This window comes from Peromyscus californicus, unplaced genomic scaffold, assembly GCF_007827085.1.
Source record: "Peromyscus californicus insignis strain IS unplaced genomic scaffold, ASM782708v3 Scaffold_7__1_contigs__length_154581171, whole genome shotgun sequence".
Taxonomy (NCBI): Eukaryota; Metazoa; Chordata; class Mammalia; order Rodentia; family Cricetidae; genus Peromyscus; species Peromyscus californicus.
The window spans coordinates 15,697,636-15,715,901 of record NW_026294595.1 but is presented as its reverse complement, the minus strand read 5'-3'; the positions used below and the strand labels follow the sequence as shown (position 1 = coordinate 15,715,901).

Genomic DNA, 18,266 nt, shown 5'->3' with positions numbered 1-18,266 from the left:
CATTGAAGACAAGAAGGGTATGCACAGGCCCGACGCTCCAGCTCTGTGGGATGGCAGGACTGGGCTCATTCAGGCCTAGCCTTGCCCCAGGTATGACCCTCTCTCAGGAACCACCTCAAGTACAGAAAGAATACAGGTTGCCCATGGGACTGAAGGGTATCACTGAGCTTGCAGGGGCCCCTCAAAACATAGAACAATACCAACTAGCTGGGCAAGGGCCACCCACTCACCTCTGCTGGCTGCTTCAGCCCCCTAGTCCATTGCTCTGGGACCTAATAACACCAGACTGTTTATCTGATTCACAAACCCATAGAGACCACAGGCTCCTCCCAGGACAGATTCCCGAGTCTCATTCTACACATCTGGGCCATCCTGCCCTTGCCCTGGTCACTCTCTACAGCTGTTCTTTGACCTCTGCCCATTGTGGCTAGGACAGACAGCTCACTCTGTTCCTCTTCAACAACTTCACAAGCAATTCAAGATGTTCTCTTGAAAGGCAGACTCCTTGCTGACCTATCTTGCTCTATGGCTGGCAGCACTACTCAGGCAGAATCCATACTGTACAGGGCTCCCTAAGGAGCCGTGGGGAAGAGCTGCTCTCAGGATGTCCTGGTCCCAGTTTTAAATGCTATCCAGCCATATATGGAAGGTGCGAGGCTCTCAGCTAAGGCACCCTGGACAACTCAAGGCTCAGAAAGGAATCTTGAGTGTCTGTGCTCCTGCTGTATGGTCTCTGGGCAGAGCTGGCCTGTCACCTGATGCTACGGAAGGGTGAGGCACCCCCGGTGTGTACCACTGATACCTCACTTCTGCCACATGGAAGTTACTGAGGACTCGAGGCTTTCTCACTCTATCAGGCATCAGGGCCCCAACATTCGGCGGCATCTCACACTTGTGAGAAGACTCAGACTGCTCTGTGCTGTTGCCAAGGAGGCACACAAAGCAGCCACAAGACACAGAGGGGACCCGACTATCCACGCAGAGGGCCCAACTACAAACGTTCCTGCTCTAACATGAGGAGGCACTGGCAGCAGACAAGACCAGCACCTCCCTGGGAGCTCAGATGAAGTCAGGAGGGAAACAGAACTGTCACTTACAGGTCCGGGCCCCATCCTTGAGGGAAGAATCAGGAGCACATCTTCCAGGAAGAGCTACTCAGGCCAACTAGCCAGGCTGGTGTCACCGCCAGGAAGGCCAGCTTGGTCTGCTCCCTACCTTACTATCCTCCCCTGTGAACAGAATGTGGGTCCCCATTCTGCTCCCAGGCCCTCAGCACTCATCCCTGGATTTTCAGTACTCTCTAGCCTATGTACTACAAGCTCTATAGAAGCTTTGTTCATACTAAAACAAGGCTGCCTCAGAATAACTGACTCATCTCCCCAAAGTAAGGAGGGGCTAGGAGGAGCCAAGGAATGTCACCAAGAACTCTCTCTGCCACCCCTGTGAAAAGCACAGAAGACCTGAGTCTACAGAGTTCCACCCTATCCAAGAAGTAGATACATACAAGGTACTAGAGTGACTGCACACAGACAGACAGCAGACAAAAGGACAGAGACCAGAAGGGAGAGGAGGGCCAAGCTCAGAAAGCTCTGGGCCTGTGAGGAGGACTTGGGGACAACAGGGAACATGCCCACTATTCCCACAGAAGGCTGGGCTGGAGCTGCCCATGAAGCAAATGACTGGGGGAAAGCAGTCAGGTGTGGAGGGAAGGTGTGTGCACATAGTTATCATGGAGCCACAGATGGAGAATCGTAGCAGAACCACTCACGGTGAGTTTACGCTGGAGACAGATGAGCTGCGAGATACAGTACCTCGAGTTTGCTTTACAAAACTGCACATGCAAGAAACAAAACACAAACAGGAGTGAGAAAACCAGAGAACGTTCTGAGACACAAGTGGCACTTGGGCACCACGTCAGTGCAGGTGTGGGCCGCAGTGCACATCTGGCAGAAGGCTGCAGATGCATCCACCAGACAGGCACTGGCCAAGACCAGGGCTCAAGAGAAGCTGAGAACCAATTCTACATGTGCAGAAAAGTGAGGCTAAAGTGAGCCAGCAAACCCTACATGGCTAGAAGACAAGACATAGTTCTCTCCGAGACCATCCATCACCACAGCCTGGCCCACACTGCCCTAGGAGGAATGGTCTGGGAAGAGGTACAGCCACCTTTATAGCAATTCCAACAGTCTCCCACACCTAGAGATCCAGGCAGGCTGACCTAAAGCTGTGGGCTTTGGATGAGCACATGGCATATACAGGAGGCAAGAGCACCCTTACCATGTGAGGCTACAGGCACCCACCCCACCCACCTTCCCCCAAAGCACTTGGTCATTGCTTCCAGAGCCTCAGTTCCCAGATTCAAGTCCCATGGCTTCTAGGTCACAATGACCCGCAGGAAGGAATCAGGCTATGTCACCAACCCACCTCCCATGTAGTATTGCAGCCACTTCCAAGCGATGGGTAGAAGTTTTTCCAAAAACAACAGAGAAAGCAAAAATCCCTTCACAGTCATTTCTTTTCACACTGGCTTCCCAGGATGGTCGGGAAGCTTTCCAGTGTCCCTTCCTAAAGGCCGAGGTCTTTACATACTGTACACTGAAAACAGTTCACCTTCACAAAGGCCCCAGTGAGCAAGCATGTAAGTATATCACAATTCTGCTGAGAAAGTGACTGTGAGTGTGAGATTGGGAGCATGAATACAGGACTTGTGACCGAGATTTTGAGTGTGTGAATTGTGAGTGGGAGATCATAAGCCTATGTATGAATGTGTGTGATAACATGTAATATTGTGAATGTGAGACTATGCAAGACATGAGTGGGATTCCGTGTGTGTGTGTGTGTGTGTGTGTGTGTGTGTGTGTGTGTGTGTGTGCCTAGAAGACTAGGCAAGGATGAGGAGTCACAGCAGAGAGCAGGAAGATACCCCACACTTAGTGGCCTACTCCTTAGGAGCTTCCATGGGGGATACACAGGACTGTGCCTCACCCCAGCAATTCTGGAATCACCTGCCATGCTTCCCAGAGCACAGAAGGCCTCACTCACCATGCATACTAAAGGTCCTTCAGCAGCCCCACCCCAGGAGACACTGCTGTAAGACTGCCAAGGTTCTAACAGCCACATTCTCCCCAGTCTGGCAGCAAACCCCCAAGGGAGCTCACATACAGCTCCTGAGCCCTCAGAGGTCTTAGAGTGAGTGGCAAGAGCCAACAACAGCAGCCCTCACACTCAGTACCATGCACACACGGGAGAGGGCTCACCTAGTGTGGCCGATTGCCCAGAATCTCTAGTCAAGTCCGACTAACATATACTGTTGTGCACAGCCTGTTCCTGGGGATGCACATCTGCAACAGTGTCTCCAAGCAGGGACAGTGGGGGAAGGAATGTAGGGGCAGTTCCTTCTGGGCTACGCCAAGGACTGTAGACTCTCTTCCCTAGGCATCAGTCTAGACAGGAACACCTCCAGGAATGGCAGCCCTAGAGGCAGCAGGACCTGCTCATATCTAGGAACAGCAGAGAGGGCACATGCTTAAAAGAACATCACTTCATGCCACAGGTCTACGTGAGGCTGGGAGCTCATCATGCCAAATGTTTACCTGCCATCCTCTCTACAACTGACCACCACCAGCTCACAGAGCTCATATAAAAGACACGAGGAGGGACCTGTCAGGTCTCATCAACCTTAGGATCAAGTTATTGAATTAAACTGGCCAGCTAGTCAGTAATTGAACTAGCCAGACAGTGAAATAACAGGGTAGAACACTGAGCTCCACAAGCCATCTAAGCAACAAATGCCATGCCCCAAGCCTCCTGGTTCCCAGGAGCTCGGTCCCTATGGGCTGCAGCCATTTTGGCTGACAATACCCATGCCAAGTGCTTTCTCTACACTTAGAGACAAGTCCTCTGAAAATACTATCTGATGACCTCTTGGAAGAAACAGAACCACTTTGGGTATACACACACACACACTAGCTCACGCACTCAATCACTACACCAACATCCACAACCAACCAATTCCAACACATAATTTAGCAGTGCAGGCATAAGTCACCACAAGGTGCCAAGTCAAGGTCATGTGCCCAGCCTATGAAAAGTATGTGGCAAGATGACTGTGCAGCTTCAATGCCAGCAGGGTACTTCTCCAAAGAGTCACCTATGGCCAAGCCACATGCCCAACTGTCCTGACTCCTACACACTAAACTCCTCCCAAAGTCCCTAGACCTCTATGAATGTCACTGTACCTGAGATTCAGCTAGCTGGCAGGGAGACTGGATCTTCCCAGAGTACACGTGCCCTTTCTCATCACAGATGCCTCCATGCCAAGCACTTGCAGAGACATTTTTTGGAGTGGCTGGGCTGTCAAGGTGCCGCTAGAACCTTTTGTCTCACAAAGTACATTTCTGGAGAATTATGTGTAAAATCTACATGCTGACTCCTTGCTCCCCTGACCTCAGCCAGGGCTTTGCCAAGGAATGAGTACTAGGACCACCCAGACACCATCCAGTGAATCAGAATACCAGCTAACCCTACCCAACATGAAGACCACACCCTCACACTCTGCCCATGTTCAGGCTGGGGAAAGCCATTAAGTATGCTCAAGTGAGCCCTTTGCTCAAGCTCCTTTCAACACAGTTCAAGGGGACAGCCGTGTCTTCACCAGCCCTGGCCAAGGCAGGGGTTCTGAGGAAGACATAGGCTCTGCTGCTCCCCAAAGCCACCCATATTCCATCCCCGGGAGCCTTACGCAGCGATGGAGATGTTGGCAGCAGACATGGGGCTGACTTCAGCTACTTCTTTGGCCTTCTGAAGAGCAAGCTTCTGATTGGCTGCTTCTTCCATCTCCTCTTCATCCTGTTTGAACAACAAAATGGACTGTCTTCTTAAGGTGCTCTTCTTCCTAATGCCTGTATGTGTCTCCTGTCCTCCAGACCCTGGAGCAGACATCCAGGTCCTGGGTGGGCAGAGTGACCCAGGATGAGTTCTCTGTAGTATTCTTCAAGGCCTCCCCTCCTAAGTCTGTGGCTAGAAGTGACAGTATCCAGGATTCCTGCATCAGTGTTGTCTAGCTTGTGCCATCTCCAGCAGGTTTCACAACGTGATGACTCCATATCTGTGCCTGTAGCCAGACCTTATTCCAGAGCATCCCTAGACCAGTACAAACCCACTACCAGAATTTTTTTTTTTTTGCACCTCAGGTTTATCACAGCAAACCTGTCCCTCTTTCCATTCCCATGTCCTTCTAGGAGCTCCTGAACCACTTGAACAAATGTGGCTACCCCACAAGGCCAGGAATGAGGACAAGATGCCAAGCTCTTCCTGTTCCCACTAGGACTATATTCCACCTTTGCGTTTCTCTGCCTGAACCACTCAGATTCCATGAAGCCCCACATGGCTGTTTGCCGTTGAAATAGGACTCGTGTTTGTACAGTTACCTGTCCAGGAAGAGGAGTCAACAGCTGAGAGACCCTCTGACCTTGATCCCATGTCGCTAAGCAAAACCAATAAGCTATGCTCCAGGACTTTGAATCAATACTGCTGCTGAGTCCATGACCCAAGAAGGAAGACCTCCATGTTGTTCATGTGAACTACTGGGCCCCCCATGGTTTCTTAAAACCCCTAAGCCTAGGCCTACCTAGCTCCCCTGAAAGCTAGCATTCCTTAAAATGTACCCTAATCTGCTTGAGGAGCACAAAAGAGAAGACCCTCAGGCTTCAGGCCTAAGAAAGAGATAACTAGTTCCCTCATACAGCACTCCCAACCATGTACATTTTAAAGGTAGGAGACCAGTCCTGATTTACAGCACCTCCAAGGTAGGTATATGTTAAATGCCCTAAATATCCCATGAATAATTTGTTTGAATTTATTTCCACTTCATAGAAACATAATTAGTGCTATAACACACTTATCAAAGTGTTAAGTTATTACCATTTCACTATTCAATATGCCCTATAGGCTCATCTATCAAATGCTTTGTTTAGGAAATGAGATCTAGCTAGAAGCCATAGGTCACCAGGGGATGTCACTGGATCCTGTATCATGATCTGGCCCCTTCCTATCCATCTCTGCTCCCTAACCACCAATAAGAGAGCCACTGTGATCTACCACAACTTTCTGCCATGATGTCTGACTTTGCCACGGGCCTAGGGACAGAAGAGTTAGCCAACAATAGACTGTAAGCTCTGAAACCACGAGGCAAAATCGAGTCTTCCACCTACTCATCCTGCTTCCTTAGGTGTTTGTCACAGCAATGAAAAGCTAACACAGAATGGATTAAGTCCTCCCTTCTAGGGCTCCTGCCCAACCCAGGCAGTGTCATGTGATCAGACAGACAGGCTTCCATTGGTCCCAATTCCCAAGGCAGGAGGATTCCTGTATAGGATCCATCAGACAGAGTTCTATATACAGACAGGTCCCTGAAGACACTGCTTCCTCAGCTTCCTCTTGCCCACAAGAGAACTAGAAGAGAGACATCAGGACTCAAGTGTTCTCCTGCACAGGAACTAATGTTGCTGGTATCCCAAATTCACATGGTTCCAGAAACACTAACACCAAGGACAGCTCTGGAAATACATGGGTTCCCCGGGTGGTGCATGTCAGCCAGGATCTGACCACAACAGGATGGCAGTCATCAACACTGGCCAGACTGATGACAACAAGAAGAAGCTGATAGAATTCCTGAGTCCTCAGAAGCCAGGGATCAGAGCAAGAGGGGTGTCCCGGACCTCAGGCACAGCCTAGGGCTGCATGCAGAAGAAGAAGGCTAAGTGGAAGCCAAAGGAGGTTCATGGCCACTACACTGCATAAGCGAGGCCCTCTTCAAAGCATCTAAACCTGCATTCCTCAGACCCAGAACGAGGAAAACACAAGGACTGAGCAGGTCAGACTTGGGAGAAGTGCACAGGTGCCAACCTGAGCATCAGAGAACACACAGCATCCCTTACAGAAACATGGTACATGCACACACATACAACATTTGTAATGCACGTGGTAGCAGACTCCATACTGGACCCAAAAGTTGAATCAAAACACAAGCCTAAAGCTGACAGCAGGCAGTCTAGCTACCTAGCAGACAGCAGGACAGGCGACTGAGGGTTACCAGATAGGAGGGCATGTCTTCTAGAGGGAAACCAGAGAGAGAGATGTGTATAATCATGTCCCCCACTGGGCTTGTACATAAGAAATGAATATTGAATGGCCCCTGCTGGGTACTGCCTAGAGAAGGAGCTGTCCTGCTGTGACACAGATGTGCACAGACAGAACCACCACTGCTCCTCCAGCTTCCAGCCAAGCTGAACATCTGAGGATAACACTACAGGTGTCCTCTCACTGCCCTTTCAGGTTTTCACAACTGAGTATTTCCTAGGGCCCACTCATACATCTTCTTGTCTGGGAATACTTCTCGCCCTCATCACACACCTGCTCAGCATTCTCTCAGGACCCTGTACTTCTGTGACATGGGTGGTCCTGGCCAGTCTGTACCTCCTGTGCTCCTACACCCTATCCTGCTGTTCATTCTTTCTTCCAAAGCCATAGCTTCTCTGGGAGCCTGTCCACACATGTACCTACCTTTATGGCCATGTCTCTCCTTGCTTCTGTGGCAATTCTTTATACCCAGAGCTCTCATTAATGTCTCTTTGTTCATGACTTTAGGGAAACTCCCCTGAAGTCACATGGACCCTGACCTAGGAGCTGGCCTTCCTCATAACTCCATAACTTCATCCAGTAACGTGTACTGAGTCCCAGACCTTCTAGCACCTTCTAGGCTGCAGGTAGTGTTTCTACATACCTTGGTCAACTCCTGGGCATTGGCAAGGTTGTCCACAGCAATGGCTAGGAAAACATTCAGCAGGGTGTCTGGTTGGCTCCAGCTAAGGAAGGGAGCCCTTTGCCCCACATACTGTCTCATACCATCCCACCATGGTTGCCCATGAAAGACAGAGAGACCCATCTACCAAGTCCCCAGTCTCTATCCCCTGAAACCATTAGCCCATTCCAGCCTGTTGTACCAGATGCACAAGGCCCTTCCCCCACAGCCTCTGATCTCACAAGCAGGACTGTGCCTCTACAGTTTCACATAGCTCAACCTTCTCTAATACACACACACACACACACACACACACACACACACACACACACACACACACACACAGAATGGGGAGGGGGCGAGAGTGCGCTCTCTTCTCACCTAGGATCTTTGGGGATGATGCTGTAGAACCAGAGATTAAAGGTTGTGTTTAATCCATTTACCTTTGGCTCCTTCAGAGGATACACAGACCACTAGCCCCAGCTCTTCTCTTTTCTAGTCTGCATGAGAAGCCTTGAAACAAACACATCCTGCCTCACAGGCTCCAGACATGGCTCCACCACCTTCTAGGACTGTGAATATAACCTACCCAATCTAACACACAAATCCACCCATGACCAGCACCTTCCAGGCCCCAGCTAGGCTCACAAGTTCCCATTTTTTGTTGTTGTTTTTTGTTTTGTTTCGGTTTTTTACTTTGTTTCATGGTGAATTCCTCGGCATCCTTCCTCAACATGTTCCCCCAAGTAACACTTGAAATAGGAGGGTGGTTACATACAGTGGTCTGAGTGCCCAACACTGCACCCCACCCTAAACTAGCCCCTGAAGCCCTATGGCGAAGTGCTGCCACCACCCTTTGGGAACAAGGAAGCCACAGTTACACAGCGTGTGTGATGGTCTGAATGAGATTGGGCCCACAGGCTCATAGATTTGAATACTTGGTTACCAGGGAGTGGCATTTCTGAAAGGATTATAAAGTGTGTTCTTACTAGAGGAAATGTGTCACTAGTGGGGGCAGTTGAGGTCTCAGAAGTCTAAGCCAGGCCCAGAGTCTCTCTCTTCCTACTGCCTTTGGACCGGATGTAGAACTCTGAGCTCCTTCTCTAGCACCATGTCTGCCTGCTGCTGCCATGCTCCAGGCCATGAGGACAATGAACTAAACCTCTGAAATTGTAAACCAGCCCTAATCAAATACTTTCTTTCATAAGAGTTGCTCTGGTCATAGTATCTCTTCACATCAATAAAACAGCTGAATCAGGTCCCAGAGTGACCTGTCTTCCCTGAATCTCCCCAGGCCTGGTTAGTCTATCACTGCCATTCCCATAAGCCTCTTCTCACAAGGGAAGAGAACTAGGCCTGGTAATGACAGCATTGCTATTGCTCACCTCCCAAGGTTTACCCTTCTGAGTTATCTCAAAAGCTGGGGATCATCTTCATACCGCTGGCACACTGGCCAGTGCAATTCCTGGCAGTAATCCTGATGTCCTTAATCCTGACAATCCAACATGTCGCAGACCCTATTTGATGTCCCCGGGGGAAGTGCTCGCTGGACTTAGGCCCCTTTCACCCTACGTCTGGGGACTCATCCTCGTCAGGCAGTGCCATTCTCCCTATTGCCCTGACCTCTAGCCAGGCAAACAACAACTGGGTAGCCATAGCCAACCCAAGTCAGGCCTTCTGTCTGGGGCCCATGGCCCAGGGAATTGCTACAGGCAAGCCTCTTGCTCAGGGCTTCAACAGCACCCATGGGATAGGACATCATGGTCAGACTGACAGCAAGCAGGACACCTCCAAGCGCTACATATCCTATGGACTAACCATACCACACACACCTAGAGGCTCTTCCATGCCCAAAGCAAAGCTAAAGGCTGCATTCCTGTGCAGAGGGAAAGACAAAAGCATCAGAAGCCACCCTAATTGAACAGAAAGAGAGACACCTGATGGCTGATATGCCTGACCTAATGTCAGTGTTTAACAGCTGTGATGATTATTCTTGGTATCAACTTGACTACATCTGGAATTTACTAAAACCCAAATATAGAGGGTACATCCATCAGGGATTTTTGCTTCATTTGAAGGAGGAAGATCCATTTCTAGTCCAGATCTTTAAGGCACACCTTTCATCCAGACCATTTGAGCTGGGGAAACCCATCTCTAATCTGGGGCCACATCTTCTGCTGGAAGCCTATATGAGGAGATACAGAAGGAGGGTTTTGCTCTTTGCCTGCTTATTCTCGCCTTGCTAGCAAGTCCATCCCTTCACTGGCATTGGAGCCTCCCTCCTCAGGATTCTGGCATCTACTGAAGACCAGCTGAGACTTCCAGCCTCATAGACTGACAACTGCTGGTTCATGAACTTCCTGCCCATAGGCAGCCATTGTTGAACTAGCTGGACCACAGCCTGTAAGTCATTCTGGACAAAGATTCATTCTATAAATTCTGCCACCCTAGAGAACCCTGACTAATACAACTGCTGTGACTTGTTACTGCTTTGTCCCAGTATGAGGCTAACACTGCAGTTCCCTGCCCTCTCTGACACCAGGGCCACACTTGCTCTCCAGGCCTCACGCTGCCTCATGAGAGAAGATGAAGACCAATCCTGGGCTAGAAAAGAATCCCCTTTGCAGAGTATCTATAAAACAATTCACCACTCGGGAGGCAGAGGCAGGAGGATCTCTGTGAGTTCGAGGCCAGCCTGGTCTACAAAGTGAGTTCCAGGAAAGGTGCAAAACTACAGAGAAACCCTGTCTCGAAAAACAAAAAACAAAAAACAAAACAAAACAAAAAAAAACAATTCACACTTGTTTGGCTCCAGCTTACCACTTGTTTCTGGGCTCCACAACATTCTACCACATTCTCTAAATGGGACTCCTAGACCAGCCTATCAGGTCCTGCTTGTGAATCTGGTATAAGACACATTCTCAGACCCCAACCCAAACCTATTAGTGAAGGCCAGGACCCCAGCTTTATAATCTCAGAGGTCTGATACCCAGTTGCATTTCACAGAAGATACTAACCCTAACCCTGCTGAGGCTCCATTTACTGTCTCAAGGGCATTCAAACCACATTCACACCTGTGTCCTCTAGCCCTCACCCCGGCAGGCATGGTGAGCCATGTGGATTCTTCTTGGCCCCACTTCTCTCCCCACGCTGTCCCTGGGCGGCTGCTGCTGGGTCTGCCTTGGTCCAGAGGGTGGATACCCCACTCTCCCCTGCCTTGCAGGCCCATCTCTGGCCTGAAGCAAAGGTGGGAGTCAAGCTCTGCAACTTTCTATTTCCGGGTGGGAGGTTTAATTAAAGTCCAGTGCCAAAACTTACTCCACTAAACTTAACGAGGAAGAAAGCCTTCTTCCCCACCCATTCCATAGCCACACCTTCTTATAAGGACTCCAAGATTATTCAGTGTTTCCTGAGTCCCCAGTAACTATATGGCCCACCCCAACCTCTAGACACCCCTTCCCCATACAGCGCCTCCATACTCAGTGCTTCAGCATCCCGGGGATGCGCATCACCCACATTCTGAAACTGAACTGCTTAGAATACCCCAGCCCTTCTGGAGGAAGCCATGAGGTGGCCACAGGAAGAGTGCAGAATATGAACCACTTGTACTTAGCCCCAAGAAGGATACAGTTTCCAAACAATGTCAAGACGATGAAGTAAAAGGAAGAAAACATGCCTTTGCTGACTCCACCTTGTGACTCAATCCCATGATACATTACTGCATTCCAGTCCTCTCCTGTCAGGATCTACAGGAGGAAAACATAGAATACATCAGGATCACACCCAAGAGTACACAGCACAGATGTACACATGTCTATGTACACACACAAACACAGACTTGAATCAGGACACACATACATCAATGGGCAGTGTGTCTTTAGATGACAGGAATTCCAAAGGTCCAGGCAACAGAGGGTGGTGACACAGGAAGGTGAAGCCATCTGGGACCACCCTGGCCACACTATTGTTTCACTATAGAGAGCAAGGGTCACAGAAGGAAACAAGCTGCTCAATGTCACACGACTCTCTAGGTTCCTGCCACCTTTGGCCATGTAGGTCCACTCTCACAGACGTGGTATGTGCAATCTTTGCTCCACCAGTCAACTATTGTCTCTACTTTCATTTATTGATTGATTGATTTAGAAAAGTAGAAGCAGCACGGGCAGTTCCAGTCTGAGTCGGATCCTGGGCAGCTCCCTTGTCCCAACGGTCATGAGTTCTCTCCCTGCCCTGACCCCTTCCCATCCTTTGTTCTGGTCAGATATTCTATTGATCATTGTAAAGTACGATTTTTCACATAAGTTTCTAACTTTCTAATCCATATGGAATCTTATGTATTATGGGGATGGTTATCCTGTTTTTTCTTAATGGAGTCCATTTCTCCAGACCCATGTTTTGAATACCCCAGCCTTCCCCATTGAGTTCAGAGTTGTATTTCTCATAGAACCCATTTTCTCTTCATGGAAAGCAAGTCCCTAAGCACCATATTTTACTTGTAGCATCTTATCTGTACACATGCCATCACCACCATAAATGGGGCCGCCCAAGCAGTCCTGAAGCTCCCTCCTGAGTCTTGGTCACTCTTGGATGTTTCCCGTCCACATCATGTGTTGTCTGATGCTGGGCCCAAGCTGGCAGCTGAGACAGGCAAGACCGCAGGGCCTCACTCCAGACCTCACTTTCTGGCCTGTTCTGCTTGACTTGCACTGTTACTGTGGCCATGGTGTCAAAACACACTGACGCCACGGACACACTGTTTTCTCTGAAATGTCTTGTTTCTGCTAGCTATCATCCGTTCCTTGAAGGCTATATAATACTCAACTTATAGCTAACAGGCTCAGGGCAAGAAGCAGAAAGGCAGTGCCCAGCTCTTTTCCTTTCTTTTTAAGTCAAATTAAGTAATTACTCTTTTCCTGTTAAAATGTATGCTTCATCCAAGTTTTCGAATTTATTGGCTAAAAGCTGCCATAAAATATGGGGATTTCGAAAATTTTTTTCTTAATTATTACTCTCATTAAAGTATAAAACTTAGATTTTGATCATTGCATTTGAGATTATAAATTTCATACTGGACAGATGGATCAGCAGTTTAGAACACTTGTTGCTCTTGCAGAAGACCCAAGTTCAAGTCCCAGCACCCACATGGTGGTTCATAACCATCTGTCAGATTCCTTGGAACTTCTAAACCATCTTTCTAACCCCTAATTATGTAACATTTTAAGCAGAAACCATTTCACAATACTTAACTGCCTGTAAACTCCAGTTCTCCCCTTCTGGCTTCTGTGGGCATTCACACTCACATATACCCACATAGAGATATATACATACACATAATTTAAAATAATTTTTATTATTTTAAAATAAAAGTAAGTATCCAAATGAGGCCGAAGTCTCTCGATGGGCCTCGCCAGTTTTGTTCCTCCCCACCAGTTACACAATTTCCTGACTTTGGTGCTTATCATCTCATGAAAGCTTCTTCTACACAGCATACAATAGTGTATAACAATATAAAATTACCCTGAAACTTGGTTTGTTCTGCTCAAAATTACATTTGTGAGATGCATCCATGCTGACACATTTAGTTCTAGGTCAATTGTTTTCCTGGTTCCAAACTACACACTTCTTACACCGTCTCTACATGATGAGTACTCTGATGTTCTGGTCTCATCACGACAGCTGGTGCTGCTGAGCCGACTCACACACATCTGTACACCTGAGCAGGAAAGCACAGCTAGCACAGGACTTGCTGATACATGGGTTTCACAGGACATTAGGAAATCATTGTCCAGCACGACTTTAACCACTCACCATTAGCACACGGAGGCTCTAAAAGCCACATCCACTCTAAACTCTGATGTAAGATTTCTTAATTTTGGCTAAATGGGAAGGATGGTCACTGTGGGTTTAATTTGCATCTCCCGGGATGCAGTAAAAGCTTATTTTCTAGCTTATTCACCAGGCCTTCCTTACCTGTCACTGGTCTTTATCTTAGCCCTCTCCTACTACTGCATCTTTTCTTTCGATTTATAAGTGTTTTCAATACATTCTAGAAACTAATCCTTCACTATTTGTTGACACTAGGAAGATATTTTGATGGTATCTTCCAATGCACAGAAACTTATTGTTACATAATCAAATTGGTTGATCACTGCCTTTATGCTGTGTTTATATTTTCTTTAATGCCTTTCCTGTCTTTAGTTAATGACATGACATTCACATGGGCTCTAAAATTTTAGGTTTGCTTATTTTTCATACCAGGTACAATGCAGAAACCCTGCTTATTTTTTTATTTTTAAATTCATTATTAGCATGTGAGAGAGTAGGAGGTGAAGGGGGCATGTGCATGCTGCGGTGTATGTGAAGGAGGGGCATGTGCATGCTGTGGTGTACATGTGGAGGAGGGGGCATGTGCATGCTGAGGTGTACATGTGGAGGGGGCATGTGCATGCTTCACTGTACATGTGGAGGAGGGGGCATGTGCGTGCATGCATGCTCAAGTGTACATGTGGAGGAGGGGGCATGTGCATGCTGAGGTGTACATGTGGAGGAAGGGGCATGTGCATGCTCAGGTGTACATGTAGAGGAGGGGGCATGTGCATGCTGAGGTGTACATGTGGAGGAGGGGCATATGCATACTCAGGTATACATGTGGAGGAGGGGGCATGTGCATGCTCAGGTGTACATGTGGAGGTTAGAGAGCAGATTTGTTCAGTTAATTCTTTCCTTCTAACTTTATGTAAGTCCTGGGAGTTGAATTTAGGTTTTCAGGCTTGCATGGCAAGTGCTCTTACCCAGTCAGCCATCTCAACAGCCCAGTCTCATGTTCTTCGATATGACTAACTAGCTAATCCACACCACATGCAATGGCAGCATATGTATTTTATTTTTAATGAGTATTTTCCTTAATTGTCAATTCTAAACAAATCTTAAATTTTGGTTTTTTTTCTTATTCTCCTGTACCTAGGCTGCTGATACTAGCATAATCTGCTAGAATTTCACATACCTGTCTCTTCACCCTGCCAGATGTACTTTGTCTCATATTCCAATACCTGAGATAACATTATGAGTCACATTCAAGGACTCCCTAACATTAAGTTATCTTGCATTCTCAGAAAAAAATGTGAGTTATTTATAAAGACAATTTTTTCTTCTGTTCCTTACTATATTATGATTCTGTTTTACCTTTTTTGGAGGGCACTCCTTGCTATACAGTCCAGGCTGGCCTCAAACTCACAATCCTCATGCCTCACCCTCCTGAATGCTAGAATTATATGTATGAGCAACCACACCAAGTTTATGTAGACAAGTTTAAGTGTGCCTAGATTTGACTCCTCAGTTTTTTTCTTCTGGATGTTTTAGCCTCTGTTTGTGATCATGACATACATTTTTTTCCTCATATTATCCTCATTTAGTATTTCCTATCCATGACATTTTAGCCTCATCAAGTGAGTGAGGAACTTATATATTCTCTGTAGTCCACACAGAATTGCAATAACCCCTAAACATTTAGGAAGATTTCTTTACAGAGCTATCTTAACTTGCTGGCATTGGTCAGAAGTAACCCAGGCCTCCTATTTCTTCTCAGGTCAATGTACTTTTTCTCCTTAATGGGCATCTGAAGTGCTTTCAGCCGCCACTGGGACAGTCCTAAAGGATGCTCTGCTCCTCCCTCACATTGACAGCTCTAAGACTCAGGATTCTGGGCTCTGACACTGCACCCCAATATTGCCAAGTTGCTTTCCATGACCTGGCATCTGTCACTCATGAAACAGCCATCAGAAGAGTTGTCTTTTTGTATGAAGCATTATTCTAGGGAAGCCCTTAGGATGTGGTCTTCTGCACTGTTGTATGTCTCGGTCTAGACGTACTCTTCATTCCGCTCTATGAACACATGTACTCTGAGTCTACCTAGAATTGGCCACTCCTCTCTCTTTTTATTCGTTTCCTTCCGTAGTTTCCAGAATTGAACTCAGGGTCAGTGCATGCTAGACAAAATCTCTACCACTCAGCTGCATCCCCACCCAGTCCCTCTGATCTCCAAGCCCATCACATACAATGCATGAACCCCCTTGTTTCCAGGCTACACTCAGCTGAGCATCTTACTCTTTCTAACTCAGCTGTCCACCATCCCTTAGACAGTGTCCAGAGTGCTGTCTACCTACATTTTTAACTTGAATTGCTACAGCTTTAGGGTCTAGGATTGCTGCTTAGTTCTTATTCTTAGACTTAGATGCTTTCCCTCAATTTGGGGATTTTTGAGGGTTCTTCCTTTGTCCCTTGACTTGGCCCAGAATCAGGTGCACCTGCTCTGTTCCCTTTCCTTTGAAAGTCGTCTCACCTCCCAACTGTGGGTGCTGGTCCCCTTCTAGGGTACCAGTGTTTCATAGTATTTAATTTGCATGCCCTCACGAGAAAATTGAAAGATTTCTATTTTCTTCTTCCTTTGCACCCTCCCACCCACACTCTGACCCTAATCCAGAGGCAGGGTCTCCCTTAAAGACAGGCTGGCCTGTCAATGTCTCTGGCCTCCTCCAGTCCTCAGTGCCTAGCCATGTGTGCACACCACTGATGCAATGGACTCAAATACTCTGCTACTGTCCTGTTGCTGTGTTCAGAGCAGAAGGTATGTGAGGTCGTGATGGTTAGTTTCTGTCAGCTTGAACCTCAATTAAGGAAATGCCTTCATCAGATTGGTCTGTGTGGCATTTTCCCTATTGCTGATTGGTGTGGGAGGTCCCATCCCACTGTGGGTGGTGTCACCTCTGGGCAGGTGGTCCTGGGAGTTCTAAGAAAGGTAGCTGACCACTACCTTCTGCTTCAGAGATTGAAAGCAAACTAGGAGGCAGTTTTCCTCCATGGCTCCTATCTTTGCTCTTATCCTGACTTCCCCCAGTAATGGACTGAGACATGGAAGTGTAAGCCAAATAAACCCTTTCCTCTCCAACTGCTTTTGGTGATTGTGTTTATCACAGCCCCAGAAAGCAAACTAGAGCTGAGGCCCAGTCAGAACTCTTTAGACAAACAGAACCAGTTCTCCTAACTGTGCCCCCATTACGCTTAGTTCCTTGCTGGCAACAAACATAAAAAGCAGAGTCACAATAAGCCTGTCACCCACCATGGCCTGGAGCCACACCACTGGACAGAACCAGTCAAAACCTGCTTGCTTATAGGGCCCTCTAACCTGGCCTCCAAACCCCTGGGCCTTGGTCAAGGCCTGTTCTCTTGGCATGCTTGCTCGTTGTAGGCCTTGGGATGTGGTTCTCCCAGCTTCCCTTCCTTGGTACCCCAGCACCCTAGACCCATGAACCAGATGAAGAAGCTCTCCTTCCCATCGTGAGTATCTGCTCCCCAAGCAGACACAACGTACTCTGCAAGGACCCAGGCTGGAGCAACATTCTCTGTCTCCAGAGGCTGACAGGCCCTATCCCACACTAGGGGCTCAAATTCTGGAGGCCACTGACCTGTTAGAAATCCAAAGTACCTTCCCAGGTACCTGTGAGAGAAATGGAGGAAGGACAGTAGCACTTGGAATCCAAGGATGGGGCAGGATTAGAAATCCCAGGACTAAACTACTCTCTTAGCCAGTTGTTGATTGGGTTTAGATCAGCTGTTGTCAACATGCCCTCCCTCTTCCACACACGTGGGCTCAGCTCTGGGCTTAGCTCAGCCTCTTCAGAGGCTAAGATCTGAACCAAGCCTCATTCAGCCTGTCCGTTTCCCTCTCAAGGGTTACCTTGACAAGTTGGCAGCTCATTCTGTCCTGTCCTGCTGTCCTGTCCTGTCTCAGACAGGGTATCCAAGCAGGAATCATGGAACACATACACAGGATGCTACATGATCAGTGAGGCTAGTTCTGGCAGCATTAGAAGGCTTACTATGGAAGGAGAAAGTATACAACCAAGAGCACCGAAAATGAAACCATCCAAGAGAGGAGGTGATCACTTGAGCCAATGAGGCCCCCATCAAACAGACAATGGGCCCACAGCTGTGGCTTTCCAGGGGGGCACTGGTAGGCACATATCCCAGAATAAAAGAGAACAGGAGGCCACTGGGCCTGATACCCCACAGGAGAAGTTCAGGAAGAGCTTTGGTTTTGTTCTGAGGATAGAAAACAAGTGGTTTCATGCCTTAGAGCTAATAACTTGATGTAGTGGTAGCTCATGAAGACAGACACCCAAGGGAGCTTTATCTGCCCCCCAGATTGGCAACCCACCTTCCCTTGGACACCCAGACCCAGGACCTGCCAAGGCTTATCTTTTGTTGTGTAGTTATGTTTAAACATGGGACCTCTAATTTCAGTAACTCCTTCCTAGCTCCTGGAGGAGATGAGAGAGCAAGAAGCCTCACCTGAAAGACAGTGAGGATGGCAGCTGGGAAGGTATCAAAATTGGTGGTCGGGGTCTCATCTTGAAAGTTGAACCTGAGGGAAAGAGAAGTCTTGAGTAGAAAAGTCCCATCAGGAGCC

General features: G+C 47.9%; 1 protein-coding gene across 9 annotated transcripts in view; it reads right to left on the bottom strand.

Annotated features, from left to right (window-relative positions):
- Nucleotides 1-18,266, bottom strand: part of Cacna1b (calcium voltage-gated channel subunit alpha1 B) — a 155,240-nt gene that overhangs the window by 76,701 nt on the left and 60,273 nt on the right. For 4 of the 9 annotated variants that reach the window (XM_052722815.1, XM_052722818.1, XM_052722816.1 and 1 more), the window contains exons 15-19: nt 18,149-18,221; nt 11,430-11,547; nt 7,784-7,851; nt 4,742-4,848; nt 1,769-1,831 (exon numbers count right to left, since the gene is read on the bottom strand). In XM_052722815.1, the coding sequence (XP_052578775.1) occupies nt 1,769-1,831; nt 4,742-4,848; nt 7,784-7,851; nt 11,430-11,547; nt 18,149-18,221 (429 nt within the window). The remainder of the gene's footprint in view (nt 1-1,768; nt 1,832-4,741; nt 4,849-7,783; nt 7,852-11,429; nt 11,548-18,148; nt 18,222-18,266) is intronic. The other 5 variants (XM_052722819.1, XM_052722821.1, XM_052722820.1 and 2 more) reach the window with 2 other exon arrangements.